This window comes from Hemicordylus capensis, chromosome 4 (genome assembly GCF_027244095.1).
Source record: "Hemicordylus capensis ecotype Gifberg chromosome 4, rHemCap1.1.pri, whole genome shotgun sequence".
In the NCBI taxonomy this organism is placed as follows: domain Eukaryota; kingdom Metazoa; phylum Chordata; class Lepidosauria; order Squamata; family Cordylidae; genus Hemicordylus; species Hemicordylus capensis.
The window spans coordinates 212198128-212218268 of NC_069660.1; the positions used below are offsets into that span (position 1 = coordinate 212198128).

The window sequence follows — 20141 nt, forward strand, 5'->3', positions numbered from 1 at the left end:
GGGCTAAGCAAGCCCTCCCCGCCCTAGAAACAAGGCCCCCCTTCGGTGCCGGTCCGGACTTCTCCGGACCGTGCACATCACTACCCTGCAGCGGCATTTTTTTTTTAAGGAAACCTTTCCCTCCCCTGCCCTGCAGCCCTTTACTCACAAAGGGGAATCCTTGCCAGATTCCCCTTTACATGGCCCTTGAGGTGGCTCGCCACCGGACTGAGCCCCCCCCCCCACGTTCGGCTCAAGGGGCGAGCCTTTGAGCCCAGCTGGCTTGAGCATAAACCAGCTCAAGGTCATGCTAGCTGGCACATCCCTAGTTCACAAGATTGCCTGCAAGAATCCGTTTGCATGTTGGTAAAACCTCAGGACACCAGTGCATGTGCTCCTAGCAGGCAGGACATCTGAACCTACTGAGGTACAGTCGCTGCACTACGTTACAGACATCTGCTCAACATGGGACAGCTCTGAATGTGCATTTGGTTGCTAGTGGTCAAAAGTTCCGATTCTGTTCCGAGTACAAACTACTATGCATTTGAAGCTGGCCAGAGAGTGTTGGTAACGCAGCATGGAAACCGCACCCAGGCAGCTTCAGATGTTGCTCCTGCTGGGAGCACTTGCTCTCGTGTCTGGACGTTACTAGCTTGCTTGCAGTGTGTCAATCGAACCCACCCACCCATAAGAGACACACTTTTTCCAACACAGTATAACACATGGGCCAAGTAGCTTATACTCTGAATACAATCTGAACTTTTGAACATTTGCAACAAAATGTTACCACTCGTCCCCAGGAAAAATCCCATCAGCATTCTGCCTATGATAAAGATTACAAAACGGGGTTTTGCTTTGTCTGGGTGAAAGGGAGAGTGTTCGCTGCTGCCCTTGCCATTTTGACAGTGATCTTTATTACAGTATTAACTACTTCTACAGTGTTAATTTGATCAGTGATGAGTTAAACGGTGGGGAGTAAGAACTGAGTGAAGGCTTGTACTACAGCTGCGTATGGTCAACTCAGTCTTTTTTCTTCGGTAGAAAAAAAAGCTTGGGAAAGAGATTGTATACTACAATGTGAAATTAAAATGTGTTATAGTATTATTGTGCTTTTTTATTATTCAAAGCACCATTAGCTGCAATTAAGTACTCTTTATGGAACCCATTCTTGATTTTTGTCACCAGAGGGACCTCTTTCTTATCTGTTCTTGAAGGTCTTTTCTGATATGTCTGAAACAAAAAACAAAACAAATTAGGACTGTCCCCAGAATATAGTTCAAAAAACATACAAGACATATATCAGATGCATCTTTAACAAATTGTTTCTTTACAGATAATGTGTTTGTCAGTTTTTAATCTAAAGACTTCTGTAGACCTTATCCTCCCTGTAAAATGCCAAATCCTTAAGGTGCCCTTGTGTTTGGAACACTGTATGTAGGGGACAAGAAGAGTTAATTAAGAGTTAAGTTAATTTAAGGGAGACTGCTGTGGTAATATCCCTACATCCTAAGATTCCTTCTGCCACCCCATAGAATTGTGGGGCACTTATCTTAATTTGCTTTAGGCAACAGCCATGTCAAAAGCAACAAACTTAGAGTACAATACTACATTTTGGGATTCCATACCAGGCACTAATTCTGATGCAGTTTTACCCATGTTTTTCTTCTTAAATTTACTTCTGCATATAAAGTTTGTTTTGGTGCCTTTCAAGAAAGATGCTTTGGCAAGGTAGAGACAGAAGCTGCCTTAATAATAAATATTAACAGCTTTGCTAGCCACCCCATAACAAATTATCTGGATAGCTCACTCAAACAGAAAATATACAATTAACACAAAACAAAATACAGAAACATTAAATCTTTTTTCGAAAACTGTTTTAATGCCTTGTTAGAGACTATTTGCTTTGAAAGGTGGTATATAAAATTTTCGAATCTATTATCTTTTGAAGAGCTGGTTGGTTTGTGTGGGAAAAAGTCATACTTCCCAGTTACCTACAGATATCAAATTTTGCATGAACAATCCTGCCCCTGAAGTGAGCTGAATGCACTACTTCTTACACTGCAATATACTCAGGGAAAGGTTTAAATGTTTTTTGAAGAAATTCTGAATATAATCTAATTTATTCAACCTATTTTTAATGCTCAATCAGATCAGTAATTCCAAAATCCCATGCCCAAGAGAAACAAGATATTTTGCAGATTCAAATTTACCATTTATGGTGGTAATTCCATAAAATGAATGCTTGAAGTTGAAATCCTACAAATTTCAAACTGCTTTTACTTCCCTTTCGCAAGCACATTACTATATTATTACATATATTTAATTCTTGAACTTTACTATCAGTGTAATCTAAGCAAAATGACTTTGCCTGGTCAACAATAGGCCTCACCTACTAGTAATAAATATTCCCAGACATAGAGATGGGATCACACCACTCTACCTCCATCTGTTTCAGACTAATATAAGACTATTAACATTGAGTGCACACTTTTAGGAGTTTATCTTGTGTAGGCCATAAGATAACATTTCTGTGGTTTTTAGCATCCTTTCGTTTCACTGGACTTCTAGATAGGGATTCCTAATGGATAGTGAGTGAGATCATTCACACAACTGTGTTCTACCTGCATTTGGGAGCTGTGTTTGCTCCCAGTCTTCAGTTGTGTGAAGATTCCTTGCTTATATGTACAATCACTTCTATGCAAGTTTCCCTCCTACCTTGCTTCTAAAGTAAAACTAAAGTTGTGCCATACAGTTGGTGTTGATTCCTGGCGACCAAAGAGCCCCGTGGTTGTCTTTGGTAGAATACAGGAGGGGTTTACCATTGCCATCTCCCATGCAGTATGAGATGATGCTTTTCAGCATCTTCCTATATCACTGCTGCTCAATGTAGGTGTTTCCCATAGTCTGGGAAGCATATCAGCGGTGATGCGAACTGGCAACCTCTGGCTTGCTAGTCAGGTCATTTCCCCACTGCACAACTGAAAATTGGGAGTACACACAACTCCCAAACCTAGGTAGAACACAGTTGTTGGTTGTGTGAATGACCTCAGTTCCCTTTACCCACATTTGTGGAGTTAAGTACCTACTGAAACAGAACTATTTTAGCTACATCAGCTGAAAGAGCTACTGAGCCATGCAACACATCTAGAGCTCTTAACGCCCCCCCCCCCCTCGGCCCCTCCCGGCCTACATTGTTCCACATACTCAACCAGCAGTTTATTTCCCCATGTGATTGTTTTACAAGCTTTTGATGAAGAGTTCCTTTTCAGCAAAATATTGAAAAGGAAAGTAGGTCAATTTTCATCTGACCCTCTGTCTTGGGGCTTTTCCATTGGCACTGAGTCCCATGTTACTCTTCACTTCCCCACATCTTTTCCCTAACCCGTGTGTGGTTGCAGCACTTCCAGAATCAATTGCTGTTGTGCACACAATCAATAGAGTGAACCCCCACAATGTATGCAGTTCAACATCAAAGTCTAATGTTATCTTTTTAAAGGAAAAGGGATGCTACTCTCACGAGCTTTCTGTATAAAATGATGGTTTTGTGCACTTTAAAAAAAAAAAAGCACAATGATACTGCTTAGTGAACCATTATCAATCTGGTTCAAAAGCTAATGAAGCAGAACTTACCTGACTTTGTTTATTTAGCCCTGGAACATATTCTGAGAGTGGACTTTTATCTCTATGCAGAAGTCCCTCAAGCTGATGTGGTTTTTCCCTCCCAAAGCATCTTTATTCTAACATACACATTCATTCATTTGTACTGAGATTTTGCTATAGCATAACTATGAGCCATCAAGAGCACAGGGGCCAGGAGTGCAGGCTGGTTTTCAGGCTAGCTGTGGTGGTAAAAGGGATTGGGGGGGGGGGCGGCTAAAGATTGATTTGATGAGCTGATTATCTGCTGGTAGAAAAGTCATGCTACATTAGACACATTTGCTCTAAGTCACCAAGAAAGATCTGCACATGCAAGCAGTTTCCACGCACAGAGCTCTTCCACTGGCATGGTGATGAATTCGAATTCATCAGTTGAAGTGAGTCAATTGCCCTCTCTTGAGGTGGCAAAGGATGCACATTCTCTACCTCTCATGGAAGTGGAAGACAAGTGGGGAGCTTGCAACACAGCCTCGAGTCTAAACATTGCAGAATTGGACACTCAATAGGAAACCTTATCACACTGCAGTGAGTGCTGCATAATTGCTGATGGCATGACTATAGTTCCTTTGGCTGTACATCAGTGCACATCAAGTTCAACTGAATGAGCAATCTGAGTAAGGCACTTAGGTTTTGGTTTTTTTAAAAAAACTACATAGGGAAAAATCCCTGCTTCCGACTTCATTAAAGCTGAAAGTGCCATGTTTCAAAGCATTAAGTAACTAAGGGCCAAATCAGATGTGACAGGAACAATCACGTTCATTTTGTGTGCATCTGCCCTATTCACATATCAAGCGAGAGTGGTGGTGGGGGGGTCTAGTTTTTAACACCAAAAGGCAGAGGAAGGGAGCTCCCTTTCCCCCTTCTCCATACTGCCTCCTTTGCACCATTGTCTCATGAAGTATTTTTCCAGGCTAGCCTGAGAGAGGAGTGCCTGAAGTGACAGATCACAGGGAAATAAGACAGGGAAGGGTTTAGATCACATCACCCACACCATATTTTGAAGTAAAGGGTAGACCCTCTCCCCATAAGAACAGAGTATTGCTGGATCAAGCTAAGGCTTATCTAATCCAGCATCATGTCTCCGCCAGCAAGTAGCCAAATGCCTCTGGGAAGCCTACAAGCAGGAGATGAAGGCATGCCCCCATCTCCTGTCATTGCTTCCCTGCAATGGTACACAAAGGCATTCTGCTTTTGAACCTAATAGCATATAGACATCAATAGGTTTGTTCTCCATGAATTTTTTTACTTTCCTTTTAAGCTAGTAGGCATCACCATATCTTGTCGCAGAGCATTCCGTAGATTAATTGACAGTCACAAGGTGTGGTGATGGTCAGTAGCTTAAATGGCTAGCCAGAAACATCAATCATGGCTGCCTGCTGGTTTGGCCCTAAATACAGGCTAGAGTCTCATATTGATTGTGATGTGGGGTAAACCATGTCTTTTTGGACTGATTCACACATGAATAGTTCTTAGTTGATGATTGACAAGATCAGGCAATGGCTTGCATGTGTGAATGGGCTATCATCGATACAGCATCAGTGACAGAACTTCATATAGCTTCAGTTACTGTGCTTGTTCCATGTCATCAAGTGTACAGTAATCTAAGCCAGAGAAATCAAGTGATGTACATTCATGTGTGAGACAGTTCTTAAAATGTGTTATGAATGATATCTATACTCATCAGATGGTTGCTGTAGTAAGTTCGTTGCTTACTACAGCAATGACAGCATTAGCCTTTATATGGTACATAAAATGAAACGTCCACCAAGACAAAATTGCGTGTGAGAACTGAGGCACAGATTCTCAGATTTTGGATAACCTGCATTTGATAGGCTTCACCAATGGAAAAAGAATCTTAACAAATCACAACAGGTTAAACTGAAGGCATGTCACCCGCAGATCTATGTCAGCATCACAGGTAAGCATGAGTTTAAAATAACACACCTAGTCTCCTCCTGACCAACTTACCTGAATATAAAAGTTAACAAACAAAATGACCAGTGTGGCCATGTATGAGGACTGGAAGATGAGGCAGCCAAATGGAAATCCACATGGTTTCACAACTGCACTAAGCGTGTGTGTAATGGTGAGCAAAAACTGGATCTGTAGATGAAAGAAAGGCCATATGATGTCTCATTTTCAATATTAGTTTTTGCCCAGTAGGGAATTCACTGTCTCCTCTCACATTTGATAATTTTGTTTCATCTGCTACTTCTGCTTTACTGCTATTCACACATTTCAGTTCAGATTATAAATGAATATTAGAATGACAGGATTTTTTTATCCCAGAGAGATGTCAGACAGAAATGTTAGAAAATATGAATAATATAATCTGACTTGACATATGAAGCCAAATGTGAAGCCAGTGTGGTGTAGTGGTAAGAGTGTTGTACTAGGACAGGGGAGACCCAAGTTTAAATCCCCGCTCAGGCCGTGAACTTCACTGGAGGACTTGGGGTCAGTTATTTATTTCTCAGTCTAACCTACCTCACAGGTAGCTCAGATTGTTGTGAGGATAAATATAACCATGTACACTATTCTGGGCTCTTTGGAGAAATATAAAATAAACTAGCTGGGCCGGGCGCAGAGCATCTGTGCCTCTGGCCAGCCCAGCCACCTCTGCTGCCTGTTTTGCCTCACCGGCGTGGCTGGCCGGCCCGCTTCTTCTCCCCCTGCCAATTCTGCCCCCCCTAGCTGGTGCTTTCTGGATGGTGGCATGGCCAAAATGCCATCCCGCCACCTCTGCTTGCCCACTCCAGGCAGCAGCCGCTGCCTCCTACTCCCAGTGGCTGGGAGTAGCCATCAACAGCAGGGTTCCAAACTACTTGGCATGGTGCTGCCTTATAGCATCAACAACTTCCAGGGTTGTTGTGAGGATAAAATAGAATAATCTCCTTTATCTACCTATACTGCTGACCATGAGTACACCTCCAACCATCTCTGTGTCTTCACAGAGTCAAACATGAACATAACCTTATTGAACAGACTACATAATATTCTCTCCCAGTATGCAACTCTCTCTTTTTCTCTTCCAATCTCCACTTCCTCTTCTTAATGCGACAGTTACACTTTCTACATAATATAACACTATAATTTTATTTCAGTGGTGGCCCAAGATTGCAGTGCACCTGAGGCAGAGTGCCAAATGCTGCCTCCCCAATGTACCTCCTCTTTGTTCTGTTCTTTTTACAGTGACTGAAGTGGGCACCACTTCACATCCTCCACCACCTCCTCTGCAGAAAAGAAATGAAAAGGAAGCAGTGGAAGAGAAAGTGATGAAAGAGCAATAGAGTACAGGAGATGTTCAACAGAGAGACTACTGTACTCTATGGAAAGATGAGTAGAGTACTTGATGAGTCTCCTGTACGCCATTGCCCTTTCACCACTTCCTCTTCTGCTTCCTTCCCCTTTTTATTACTAGCCTAGCAAAGGTACAGCTGGGAGGTAGAGGGGTGTGAGCTGGGCTAGGAGAAAGTGGCAGTAGTGGAGGACCATCTCAGAATAGCTCCTTGCTGAGTGATGGCACAGGGAAGAGCTGTTGTGATGACAGTGAGTGGCAAGCAGCAGAGGAAGCCAGGTCAGGTGGTAGGGGACATCTTGCTACCCTGCTGGAACTTCAAAAATCTGCTGTTCTGGACAGCCACTTCTCCTTGCCTCCTAGAAGAACCAGTCCTGTGGTATTTATGGATGATACTGATATATATTTAAAGTGTTAGCTCCTTGTGCAATCTGTATATTGTAAAGCAGTATATACGTATTTCAATAATTAATAAACTGATATTAGGACAATATACTCTCCACCCCGAAATTCTCTGGAGGAAGAGTGGGATAAAAATATAATGCTTCTTACATTAGTACATCTTTTAAAAATGACTCGTGAAGTGACCTATGCATAGATGCTTGATAAAGGAAGTTAAATCATTTGCCATAATAATGTGTTCCCCTCCTCCACAACCTAGCTTGCTTTCTTGTCTTCATTTCAAAGTGGCTTGTTCTCAGAATTCCAGCTTGGCTCACTAAAGATTTAAGAACATAAGAACAGCCCTACTAGATCAGGCCCAAGGCCCATCTAGTCCAGCATCCTGTTTCACACAGTGGCCTACCAGATGCCTCTGGGGAACCCACAGACAAGAGGTGAGAGCATGCCCTCTCTCCTGCTGTTGCTTCCCTGCAACTGCTATTGAGAGGCATCTTACTTCGGAGGCTGGAGGTGGCCCACAGTCACCAGACTAGTAGCCATTGATAGACCTGTCCTCCATTTGTGTGTGTGTGTGTTTAAATTGTGATTAAATCATAATGAACAAGAATATAAACATACCAGTTGTGCCTGAGTGAGGTATTTCTTCCACCACAGATATTTGTGCATGGATGGAGTGACAGACAATCCATAGTAGGAGTACATGAGAACGTGGATAAAACTATTCAAGGTGGGTCCAAAGAAACCTGTGAGAATTGAACATGTTAGTGTTACAGTAGATTTGCAAAAACGTTGACTGACAGCCAAATTTGTTCATGAGCAGTCCCACTGAAATTAATGAGACCAGTTAGTCATGAGTAACTTGCTCCATTCATGTCAATGGGACTACTCATGAGTAAATTAACCTGGCTGTCAGCTATTGTTTTTGTGAGAATTTTGTGGGGTTTATCTTAATCAAAGGTCAAGATGGCAACTGAAAGGAGCATTGGTTTCACTTACTGGGAAAGCCTTCTGGTTGCTGAAGCCAGGGACATCTCATTGGGTTATCCTTCTCAGGAGCTCCAAGCCAGAACAGGATTTGATTGGTAAAGAGATAAGCCACGCCTACCCTAGCCCGAGGAGGCTAACCCCTGCCCAGTTCTTTCAGGCCGAGTAGGCGTAAGCAGATATGCACCCTAGAAAAAAGGAGTTAGCAGAGAAAATTGGAGCAATAGGAGGGAAATGTGAGAGACATTGTGACCCAGGTAGTGGTGGCTCTAATCCACGTTGAACAGATTGGTCAGAGCGCCAACCTGGGTGGGCCGAGATGTCTCTGGCTTCAGCAACCAGAAGAAGCCTTCATGGTAAGTGAAACCAATGCTCCTTTCTCGGTTGCTGTAAGCCAGGGACATCTCATTGGGACACACCACAGCTTACCAATATGGGTGGGAGTGGTCTGACCCACTGTCGAGGCAGGATTTGTTGTAACACCCGCCTTCCAAAGGAGGTGTGGGAGGATGCATAGTCATCGATTTTGCAGTGTTTTGTGAACGCTGAAGACGATGCCCATGTGGCGGCCTTGCAAATCTCATTGACTGAAGCGTTCGTAAAGAAGGCTGCTGAAGTTGCTGCTGCCCTTGTGGAGTGGGCCAGGATAGAGGCAGGAGGCCGGAGATGCTGACTCTCATACGCCATTGCGATGCAAGCTTTTGTCCATCTTGCTATGGTAGTGGAGGTCACAGCCGAGCCCATGGAGCAGGGATGAAATGAGACAAACATGGCATCAGATACTTGGAAAGAGGCTGAACGTTTAATGTAGACCTTTAAACAATGACGTACATTCAACTTGTGCCACTGATTCTCGCTAGGATGTGATGGGTGAGGGCAGAAGTATGGCAAGAACACTCCTAAGATAAATGAAAGGTGGATGCTACCTTCAGTCGAACGAAGGGGTCAGAGATCAAGCGGACAGCATCCTCGAGAAAAATGCAATGAGATTTGTCTATAGATACAGCCCGTAGTTCCGATACTCTCCTGGCAGACGTAATTGCCACAAGGAAGGTCAGCTTGAATGAGAGGATCCTAATGGGAACGGTCCATATAGGTTTGAAAGGCTGTGACTGCAGGGCACGAAGAAGTATATGCAGGTTCCAGGAGGGGAATCTGTGCAATGTTGGAGGAGATAGAAGTGAGGCGCCCCTGAGGAAATGACAGAGGTGAGAGTGGGCTTGAGAGATCTGTGAGGTTCTGCCTGATAGTAGAGGTAGCAATGATGCTGCCTCTCTTTTTAAGGTGTTAGGTCAGAGGCCTTTCTCCAGTCCGTCTTGAAGGAATCTTAGAAGGTGATGAATCGATGTGGAGGCTCGAGGGATAGAGTGCCAGGTCAGCCATTGCAGGAACATTCTCCAGGTATAATGGTACACTCTTTCAGTAGAGGCCTGGCAAGATGCTAGCATGGTATTTAGAACCGCACCAGAGAAACCCTTCTGGTGGAGGAGCTACCGCTCAGTCTCCAGGCAGCAAGACGTAACCAGGCCGGGTTGGGATGTAGAAGTGGACCTTGTGAGATCAGATTGCGAATCAGTGGGAGTTCCCATGGGGGAGAGACCGCTAGGTAGAGCAGTTCCGGAAACCAGGGACGTCGGGATGGAGGTGCCATCCATAGAATGGAGCTATAAGGATGACTTCTGCTTGCAGGAGTTGTATTCTGCGCAGAACTCTCACCAGGAGAGGAGTTGGGGGGAAGGTGTAAAGGAGCCCTTCCGGCCGCTGAACTGACATGGCATCGACTGCTGATGCCCCCAGGCAGGGGAACCTTGTTTCGAAATTTGGAAGTTTTGCATTGGACGGGGTAGCAAAGAGGTCCAGAACTGGTACTCCCATGCACTCCATGATCTGATTGAAGATGTTGGGGTGTAGGCTCCACTCCCCAGGGGTGACATCCTTGTGACTGAGCGAGTCTGTCACCACGTTCAGCTCCCCTTTGACATGATGGGTGATAACGGATTCCAGGTGGTCCTCTGCCCAGGACATGAGAAGTGTTACCTCTTGATGCAGGGACCGGGATCGGGTCCCCCCCGTTTGCTGATGTAGGCTTTGGCCGCTATGTTGTCGGTCTTCACCAGCACGTGCGTTGAGCGAAGGACCAACTAAAAAGCCAGAAAGGCTAGCCGGATGGCCCAAAGCTCCCTCCAATTGATGCTGTGTACTCTCTCCTGGGGGGACCACAGGCCTTGAGCAGAGTTGTGTAAGCAGTGGGCTCCCCAGCCTCTGTTGCTTGCGTCGGTGGATAGAATGATCCTGGGAGGATCCAGGAAAGGTTTGCCGTGAAGGAGACTGTCGGTCCTCAACCACCACCGGAGAGAGGCTATGGTCTGAGTCAGGAGTCTCAGTGCGATCTTGGACTTCTGGGCTATCGCCTGCTGGTGAGGAAGTAGGAACCACTGGAGGTCACGAAGATGGAATCGGGCCAATGGGACGGAGTCTATAGCAGCCACCATCAGACCCAAGAGCTTTGCTAGAGTGCTGAGAGGAGTCGTTGGGGTCAATCAGACCAGTTTGACCTCTGACTGTAATGTGAGCATGCGGTCCGGGGGCAAGAACAGAGAGGCTGCCTCCATGTCTATGATGACCCTTAGATGTCGCAGTTGGTGAGAGGGGCTCAGCTGGCTCTTTTCGTGATTTACCAGAAAACCGTGGAGGTCCAGGGTTGCCATTGTGGTCTGGAGGTCCGCTCAAGCCTCTTGCAAGGAGTGTAACTGTAGAAGTAAGTCGTCGAGGTACGCAAAGAGCCGCACCCCTCGCATGCGGAGGTGTGCCACGAATGGAGCTAGGACTTTTGTGAAGACGCGAGCAGTGGAGGACCGACTGAAGGGAAGTGCTGCATACTGGAAATGCCACCCTGCGTACTTGAAGCAAAGGTATCTCCTGCTGTCCAGGTGGATTGGGACATGGAGATATTCTTCCTTTAGGTCTATGGATGTCAGGAGATCGTGGTGGTGGAGTGCCTCCGATATAGATTGTAGAGTCTCCATGCGGAAGCGATCTCGGCGTACTGCTCTGTTTAGTTGTTTCAAGTCTAGTACCATTCTTCTTGTGCCATCCTTTTTTGGCACTGTAAAGAGAATAGAATAAACCCCTCTGCCCTCCTCCAGAGTGGGTACCGGTTCTATCGCTCTGATGTCCAGCAGGTGTTGTATGGCCTGAAGCATCAGGAAATGTTTTGTGAAGGTCTTGGAGTCGATAGGAACCTGTAGGTGGGAAGAGAGTGAAATTCTATTCTGTAGCCATGTCTGATGACGTTTAGGACCCAGTCGTCTGTGGTTGAGGCTTCCCAGGCATGGAGAAACATGGACAAATACCCCCCATGCCAGGTAGGCCTGGCGTCATTGCTGTTTCGGGGAGGAATCCTCTGCCTCTGCATCGGACCACGCCCTCCTCATCTGGTATGTTGTCTGAATCAGGGTCGGGGCGCTGAGGGTCTAGCAGGGGCTCCTGGTCATGGTCCAAGGCCTCAGATAAATGAGGGTCCACATTTATGGGAAGTGAGGAGAGGGGCTCCGTATGCTTTTTCTTAGCCTTAGCCTTTTTAGGAGCAGGGGTCATGGAGGCACTAGAAGAGGAGTCTGGGCTGGGGGACCTCTGCCTGGACTTGAATTTGGTCTTTTTTGATTTAGGTTTCTTAGGTGGTCTAACTTGGTAAATAGTGTTGATTATGGCATTTTAAAACCACACCTGCCATTCTGGGGGAATCAGCCTGGGTAGGTAGATGGCTGTGCTCTGACTGGCGGCAGCAGCAGCAGCCCCACTGGACGCTGGGCCCGAGGGGGCAGTAGACTATTTTGAGCTACAGTATGCCTGGCCCCCCTTGTCCCTGCCCCCCGCCCACCCCCCGGTGAGAGGTACTTGCGGTTGTGAGGTCTTGGGAAGAAGCCACCATTTCTGCCTGTTGCAGGCATTCTGCTTGCAGTGAGATGGTCCGAATTTCCTGGGATGTTGGTGGCGGATTAGCCAGGGAGCATCTCTGGAAGTGTATCTCCTCCGTTTCCTGGAGGGGTTGGAGCCCTTCCCTGCAGCGGACTGCCATGAAGCGCGTCTCGCGGCCTGGCAGCGGGAGACGTGTGGGGTCTTCAGAGGCGTGTGGCGAGGGAGGCTGGATAGCGGCCGACGCCGATGCTAATGCTGCGGGGGCTTCAGGCGGCTGAGAAGTGGCCAAAGTGCTGCCTGTGTTGCGGTGGCGAAGCAGTCGGGCAGCTGGGAAGCAGCCGAAACAGCTGCCGGTGGCGTGGCAGAAGAGCAGGTGGGCGGCTGAGAGGCGGCCATTTTTGCTGGCGGTTGGGCTTTGAGGGCCGTAAGCCGGCCATGTAGGGTCCAAAGTCCCGGGTCTGGGTCCCAAGTCCTTCTGCCTGGTTCCCCTGGGGACCAAAACTATCTTCCTTTCCCGCGGGGGCTGCTCCATGCAATAGGGGAGGATCAGGGGGAGGAAGGAGGGTAGGGAGAAGGAGGAAAGCGCAAGCCGTTTTTGTTGTTGTTGTTAAGGTTGAAAGGAGGAAGGCTAGAGAAAGGATTGAAGACTGTAAGGTTTTTGGGGGGTAAGAAGTAAGGGGAAAAAAGAGAAAAAATGCCCAGGGTGCAAGAGAGGGTGAAAAAAGCTGCTTGGAGCTGCCGAGAACAGAAAGAACTGGGAAGGGGTTATCCCCCTCGGGCTAGGGTAGGCGTGGCTTATCTCTTTACCAATCAAATCCTGTCCTGCCTTGGAGCTCCTGAGAGGGATAACCCAATGAGATGTCCCTGGCTTACAGCAACCGAGAAAGGTGCCTGCCCAGTTTTGAGGTCTGAAACTAACCTAATATTATCAGCTATTATTTTGCCCCTTAAGTATACGTAAGATAAACCTCAGCTTCCCCACAAATGGTAAAGATTGGCACTCAAATCTATGAAAGTAGCCTAGGTATGTTGTTTTATTACACATTGCAGCTATGTATACACCCCAGCACCAAACACTCACTTTGTCCACAAGGTATCCAGTTCATGACGCACCACCAGATGTTAAACATAGAGGCATGATGATAAACATGAAGGAAAGTAATTTGACTGTTTTTCTTCCGCAGCACAAAGAAAACAGTGTCAGCAAATTCAATGACTTTGGAAAAGTAATACCACCATAGCACCTTGGCCACCTGCAAGAACATGACAGATAAATTAATATCTGTTCTTGAGGGAACATGTTTTGCTATCCTTGAAGAATCTTTTAGCCAAGCAAAAACCACATTTAACATTTGACTGTTGACTGAAATGAATGGGATGTTCCTCAAAGTTGTGTATTATTTCCTGATTGTGTACATGCTTATTCAGAAGAAAGTCTCCGTTTCACATCAGGCTTCCTCCCAAGTCAGTGTGGACAGTACTTCAGCCTTAGTATCTAGTGTGGTCTTGCAGCCTGAAGCTAAACACGTGCCTTTGGAGGTAAAGCCCACTAATTTGATTGGAATCTAATTCTAAGCAAGTGAATTTAGAGTTCCAGCCTTAGCAAATGAATCTAGTTAGTATGGAATGAAGGCTTTCCAAGCAGCTGTTGTTTACAAAGGTCCTCTCTTCTAAATTTCCTTAACAAGACTTCTAAATTACTCTTCAGTAGTACCATCTAGCAGCTATGCAGTTCATGCTGGGCTTTGCAATAGGATATCAAATGCCAAAATTGGATAATGAAGAGAGCAGAATTTATAAAATTCATTGAATATGTTTACATATAGCCCTGGGCACTATAGGTTATGGAACAATTTTTACACCTGGTGGGAGTAACTGCAATGTACTCCGTTGACAAAGTAGATGCTTATTACAAATGGCTGCTGCTTATATTGGATACATGGTGTGTGCATTGCCTACATTATCCATCTGTTCTACTGGACAACATCAATTCAAATCAGTTTCCATCCATTCAGTCAGTAAGCATGCACTGCCAAGTGTTAAAGTTTCTTGCTCTTTGGTATGACATACACCCTCCAACATTTCCTAGATAAAAACAGGGCCACTCTTGCATATGAATGACTGGAGTTAGGGGCAGAGTCAACACAATAGACTCAAATGTGCCATAAGAAGAAAATGGGAATTGAAAGTGTATGAAAGCAGATGACAAGCCACAGGCTACAAGGCAAGTCAAATAATACAAGATAAATATACTCACTATACTGCATTTAGAAGACATTGGTTCCATTTTACAGATGCAGAACGCTGAGGCACAGCAGTAACTTTCCCAAGATTAGTCAGTGCATATGGTAGAGAATTCTTAGCAGCTAAGTAATGATAATGAATTATCATTATCTGATAATTCTCTGAGCATACACAGAAAGTGTGGAGGAGAAAGTTGCCATTGCTCGGCCATAAAGGAAACTTCATGACTGAGCACTGCAGCCTTCTCCTAACACACACACACACACACACACACACACACACACACACACACACACAGAGGTTCAAACTGTTTTTTATTTACAGACATATGGAGAATGCCTTTCACTTACCACTAAGCAATTATGAGCTCTTTCCTCCCCACACATTTAGAATTAAGAAGGAAGGATTACAGAATGATGGCATTTTCCCTGTAGAGATTAAAGCCCCAGCATATCTCTCTTTTGAGATTAAGCAGTGACTCTACTTCTGTTGCCAGCAAACTGCAGCCAGAGAACGCATACATGCTATTCTCTTCCATGGAATGATCCACTCCTAGTTTTCCTCTCACTTCCCTTCCAGCAGCTCTGCACAAGAATTGGTTCTTTTTGCACAGCTCTCCTCCCACTTCTTTTTTATGGGCAAGCTCTCCCTCCCTAGTTGATGCCAAGACTTACCAGAGTTCAACCCAAAGGACCATTTTCAGTTCCAGGGCTAAATTCTGGAATATATGAATACTAGTATATCTGAGCATATGCAGAGTATCTTAGTCCCTTACAACTGAACTCTCCTGTCTCCCCACCTATTTAGAATTCTAAGGACACACTTAGGCCAGTGGTATCAGTATAAAGGTTGAGTCCACAACCCTTTCCTTTCACACAAAAATCTACTCCTGGTTTCTTCTCTCTCTGCATACCCGACCATCACTTTTCTAGCAACCCAGTTCACAAAATAAATATGTGTTCTCTTTAATTACCAGCACAGTGGAAGAAGGCACTTTCTCCTTTTAAAAAAAGTTAAACAGTGAGAGATGTAGCTTATCAATAAGTTATGGGAGTGGGTGTTGGGCTGAATTAAGTATTTCCCTTGCCCCTACCTCCTCATGCACTCCATCCCTCGCCCCTACCTATGATTCCATCTCAACAAATATGAAGTATCACAATCACAAATTGTACAACAAAGAGATGAACATGAGAAAAACAAAACTGAACCAAAGAAAAACCAAGTGGACCAATTTTAAGAAGCATGTGTAGGTTAATCAAGAGTATGGTGATAAAGCTCTAACTTTTTCCTGAAAGCTACATAAAGGCAACAATGAAAAAGAATTGTGCGGCAAGAATACTCCATCTTTTAAAGTTCTTGACTTGCTATTTGGTCTTACCCGGATGTCAGCTTCTCCTGCACTGGTCAGGTTCTGACACTGTAAATTATAACCTCCTTCCCAAGTGGCAAGAATTAGCTGGAGAAAAAACACATTCTATTACTCTGATATAAATTTACATTGTAATTGCTAATTAGTACATCCACTCAGGATTTTGATGCATAGTTCTTGGCTCAAAACACAGCAGTAAAACAAATTCATATTATTATAAACAAAATGCCAAGTGAACATGTTGCCAGGCAGCCTCTCCTCTCTGCTAACTCTGGTTTCCTGTGAAGCAAAGCTGAGTTGTGCATAGACAAGCATTTGGAGCCAGGTGGGAAGTTGGGCCTCTGTTCGAATCACATAGTTGCATCATGCAAATCTTGAACCAGTGCAGATGCTGTTGGAGATGGAGTTCCAGTGCACTGACCTTCTGCATTGACTATCCTAACGACCACGAGGGGCATTGGGTGTAGAGGGAGTTAGTGAGGGTCTGTTTACCTGTCCCTGCTTGCCTCTACTCTATGACCCCTGCCTTGACTCAGGTTCTGGTCTTGTGGTAGCAAGAATGACTTGTCCCCTTCAGTGTTCTCTCTAATTTTTTTTCAACTGTGTGTGGAATGAGTTTTCTTCTGGGCGGCAGTATCAAGGCAGTGTGTGTGTGCACGTATATTCAGAGTGGGACCTTCCTGATTAAACCTGAGAGGGATCCAAAATCAATTGAACAGATATCAAAAAACATGTGAGAGTGCACACATGCGCATACCTTAGAGGAAACACTAGTCCCCTTAGCTAAGCATGGTCTACCCTGGCTACATATGAATGGGAGACTTGATGTGTGAGCACTATAAGATATTCCCCTTAGGAGATGGAGACACTCTGGGAAGAGCAGAAGGTTCTAAGTTGCCTCCCTGGCATCTCCAAGATAGGACTGAGAAAGATTCCTGCCTGCAACCTTGGAGAAGCCGCTGCCAGTCTGGGTAGACAATACTGAGCTAGATGGACCAATGGTCTGACTCAGTATATGGCAGCTTCCTATGTTCCTATGACTCCTCAGGTACTTCCTGTGCTGAGTCAGTCCTCTTCTTTTCCTCTTAGAGAGTAGATCGAAACTTCTCTCTCTCTCGCTACCTACCTATCCATTATGCAGCTAATAGATAGGACTAAGTCTTTCCTATCCAAGATGTACTTCACCAATAAACCTATTTAGTTTTAGATTGCACAACAATCTCCATGTGTGTTCTTTATATAACTGCAACAACTAAACTCTGTACTCTACTCTGTAACTGGAGTGAGTAGCTTCCTTTTGGTGCTTTGCTAAATAATTACAAACCCCAACAGATGCACCCCACCCTGAACTCTCTCAATCCATAATGAAGCCACAGAAAAAGGTCTTGAAGGCCAAAGACTACCCCTGAGAAGTAGGGAAGAACACACCTGGGAATTAGGGATGCACACGAAACAGATTTCATGTTTTATTTTGAGCTTTAAACAAAATGCAGATGGCCAAAAATTTTCGTTGAAACAGCAGATGACCCTGGCGGTTTCAACAGAACAAACTCAAAACATTTTGAGTGTTTCAGCCATAGGGAACAATGAAGAAACTTGAAACACCCCATTGTTTTCCATGGGTAGATCCCCATCGGATCCTAAAGGGCTTTGGGGAAAATGTTAAAAATTTGTTTAAAATCACCCTCTTGCCCATTTCTTTTGTGGGTTAAGTGGTAGGTAGTGGCACAGCAGGGAAATACTTGACTAACAAGCAGAAGGTTGCCAGTTTGAATCCTCGCTGGTACTATATTGAGCAGCAGCAATATAGGAAGCTGCTGAAAGGCATCATCTCATACTGTATGGGAAGAGGCAATAGTAAACCCCTCCTGTATTCTACCAAAAGAAAACCACAGTCCTCTGTGGGCGCCAGGAGTCAAAATCGACTTGATGGCACACTTTACCTTTAGCACCCATCATGCCTTACCACACAACCCACTTTGGTGTCCCTAGGAGCTACCCATGGGGAACAATTGGGTGTTTCGAGTTTTCCCATTGTTCCCCATGACCAGAACAAGCTGAACTCACAGAGTGCACAATTTTATAATGCTGCCTTATAAAACACTGCAGAAGCACACAGTAAAAGGGAATCTGTCCCTCCCAACATAGAATACACATTTCAAACACAGTCCAAAAATGGCCAATAATAATAATCAGTGACCCAGAATCCACTGCCAGCCACAGGGCTTGTGCTGCAGTAACATCACTGGCACATGTCGCTCTCTCACAAACAATTATGACTCCTTGTGTTCTTTCCTAGCATTACAACAGCTGCGACAGCAGCACCCTTAGCATAGCCATAATCTCAATTAGCGCAACTTCAGCCACATTTTGACTGAGTACACCTTGCAATGCAGATTGCAGAACAGACCAGAACAGTGAGTGCACCACAAGTTAGTCTCAAGGCCAGACATGGAGCTCATCACAGAAATCACCAAGAAATATTAGACACACACAGAGCTGCCACTGTCCTTTCCTCACCACAACACTATCTCACACACAAAACAAACCACAACTCAAGGAAAGAGGGCACCTAAGTTCTGCCTTTGTCGATCTCAGATCTAGCAAAAACAGATAGTTATAGCAGCAGTAGCTCAGCATATTATACACAGTGCTGAGAAAAGCAAACCACAAAATCAACCCTTCCTTGATGCCTTCCTAATCTCCTGATGTATCCTCTTCAAGAGAGGCACAAAGGCTCTCTCTGCCCTCCAATCCTTTTGAATACATTTTGAAATTCCCTCCAAAAGTGTTTTCCCTCCCTACTGCCTCCCCCCACACACAGTTGCTCCTTCCTTCATAACATTAGGGTGCTCCACACAGACATCTTGTCTCTGTCTAGGCTGTGATTTGTTTGTTCTACACACTTGTAAATTCAATTTTGAACAAATTCCCCCCAAGTTAGTCCAAAAGTACAAGAGTGCACTCCTATACTCACATTACATATATGTGAGCAAGTGTGGCAACAAACAAATGTCTCATTCAGATTATTGAATTCACAAAGTCAGCTCTACAATGCAGCACTTCTCTGGCCCCCAAACGAGCCTGAGGCTGAAAAGAGCTGCTTTCTCCATACTTGTTGGGGGACACGACCAAGGGCTTCTTCATGTTAGTGCCATGGGAAATGCTTTCCATGGCTTGTTCCCACGCCTCCTTGGTAATGCTTGGAAATCTTTTCAAGAACCACTTCAGTAGTACCAATTGCATAGGTGATGACTTGATGAGAAGGATCTGGGTCATTGGCCCTACTCAACCAGGCTTCCACAGAGGTGTAGCTTCCACTGCCATAATGCATGAAAGGGCCCCAGTCAAGAGCTAAAGCAAATAGTGAACCAATGTAAAGTTAGGCACATTTACATTTTAACTCCAGCTTTGAAAATTCCAATATCTGAGTGGATTTTTTCCCCTTTGGCAGATACTCAAATATAAATATGTATCTCTTAAAACTGCTATCTCAAATTGTTTTCATGTTAAATATAAGCCTGAAGTTTCTCAAGTGGGCAAGTATGTTATACACTCAACCAACCTCAAGAAATAAGATGGTTTAATTAGCAGGTATTAGAAAAAAAGGATTTCAAAATCATGAAATAGCAAGACATTCAGCAGTAACAAAATGACAGGAATCAACAAGAATTTTGAGTGCATGCTTAACAGTATGGGGGTTGGGGAGCAACTATATTAACGTGTGAATTAGCAAACATAAATTGGCTTGAAATTTCTATCCGTTCATCTCCAATCTAGTCCAGCCCTCGCTTTACAAGCATGTTTCAAATTATTCCCAGTAGGCATATTGCTAACCTATTTTGATTGCCACTGGTCTAGAGGTCCTTGCATGTAGAAGTGGGCTGAGTGTATGCTATTGCATGAAAGAATCCCTATATTGAACAGATGGTTGTTGGCACTCTCAATTTTGTTTTGTTTTTCCCTGCCCAGAGCCCCTTTACATGTGCAAAGAAATGGAAAGGCTATTTTTGCATGGAAGCCTCTTTCTATATTCAGACTGGACTGAAGGACTAGGGCAAAAATATTCCTTTGTAAACTCAGGTATCTTGGATGACAGTGGACAGCCCCGTAGTAGTTGTGGGATGGAGAAAGAGATCGGAAGGTGGTTTGAAAGGCAGCAAAATAATTCCCTTCACCTTAGTAGAATGCTGGTGATACTTAGAAAAAAAATATGTCAGGGGATCACAAAGTTTTAGTTGAGAGAGAGAGAGAGAGAGAGAAGATCACACCAGTCTGAAATCTGTCTGC

The 20141-nt window shown here is 44.7% G+C and overlaps 1 protein-coding gene across 3 annotated transcripts in view; it reads right to left on the reverse strand.

The window, feature by feature from the left end:
- Positions 1-1068: 1068 nt before the first annotated feature.
- The window catches only part of ELOVL2 (ELOVL fatty acid elongase 2), a 72773-nt gene continuing 53700 nt past the window's right edge, over positions 1069-20141 (reverse strand). For all 3 annotated transcript variants that reach the window (XM_053249491.1, XM_053249492.1, XM_053249493.1), the window contains 5 exons: positions 15861-15938; positions 13320-13491; positions 7955-8079; positions 5605-5739; positions 1069-1209 (listed from right to left, as the gene is read on the reverse strand). In XM_053249491.1, the coding sequence (XP_053105466.1) occupies positions 1081-1209; positions 5605-5739; positions 7955-8079; positions 13320-13491; positions 15861-15938 (639 nt within the window). In that variant the 3' untranslated portion in view covers positions 1069-1080. The remainder of the gene's footprint in view (positions 1210-5604; positions 5740-7954; positions 8080-13319; positions 13492-15860; positions 15939-20141) is intronic.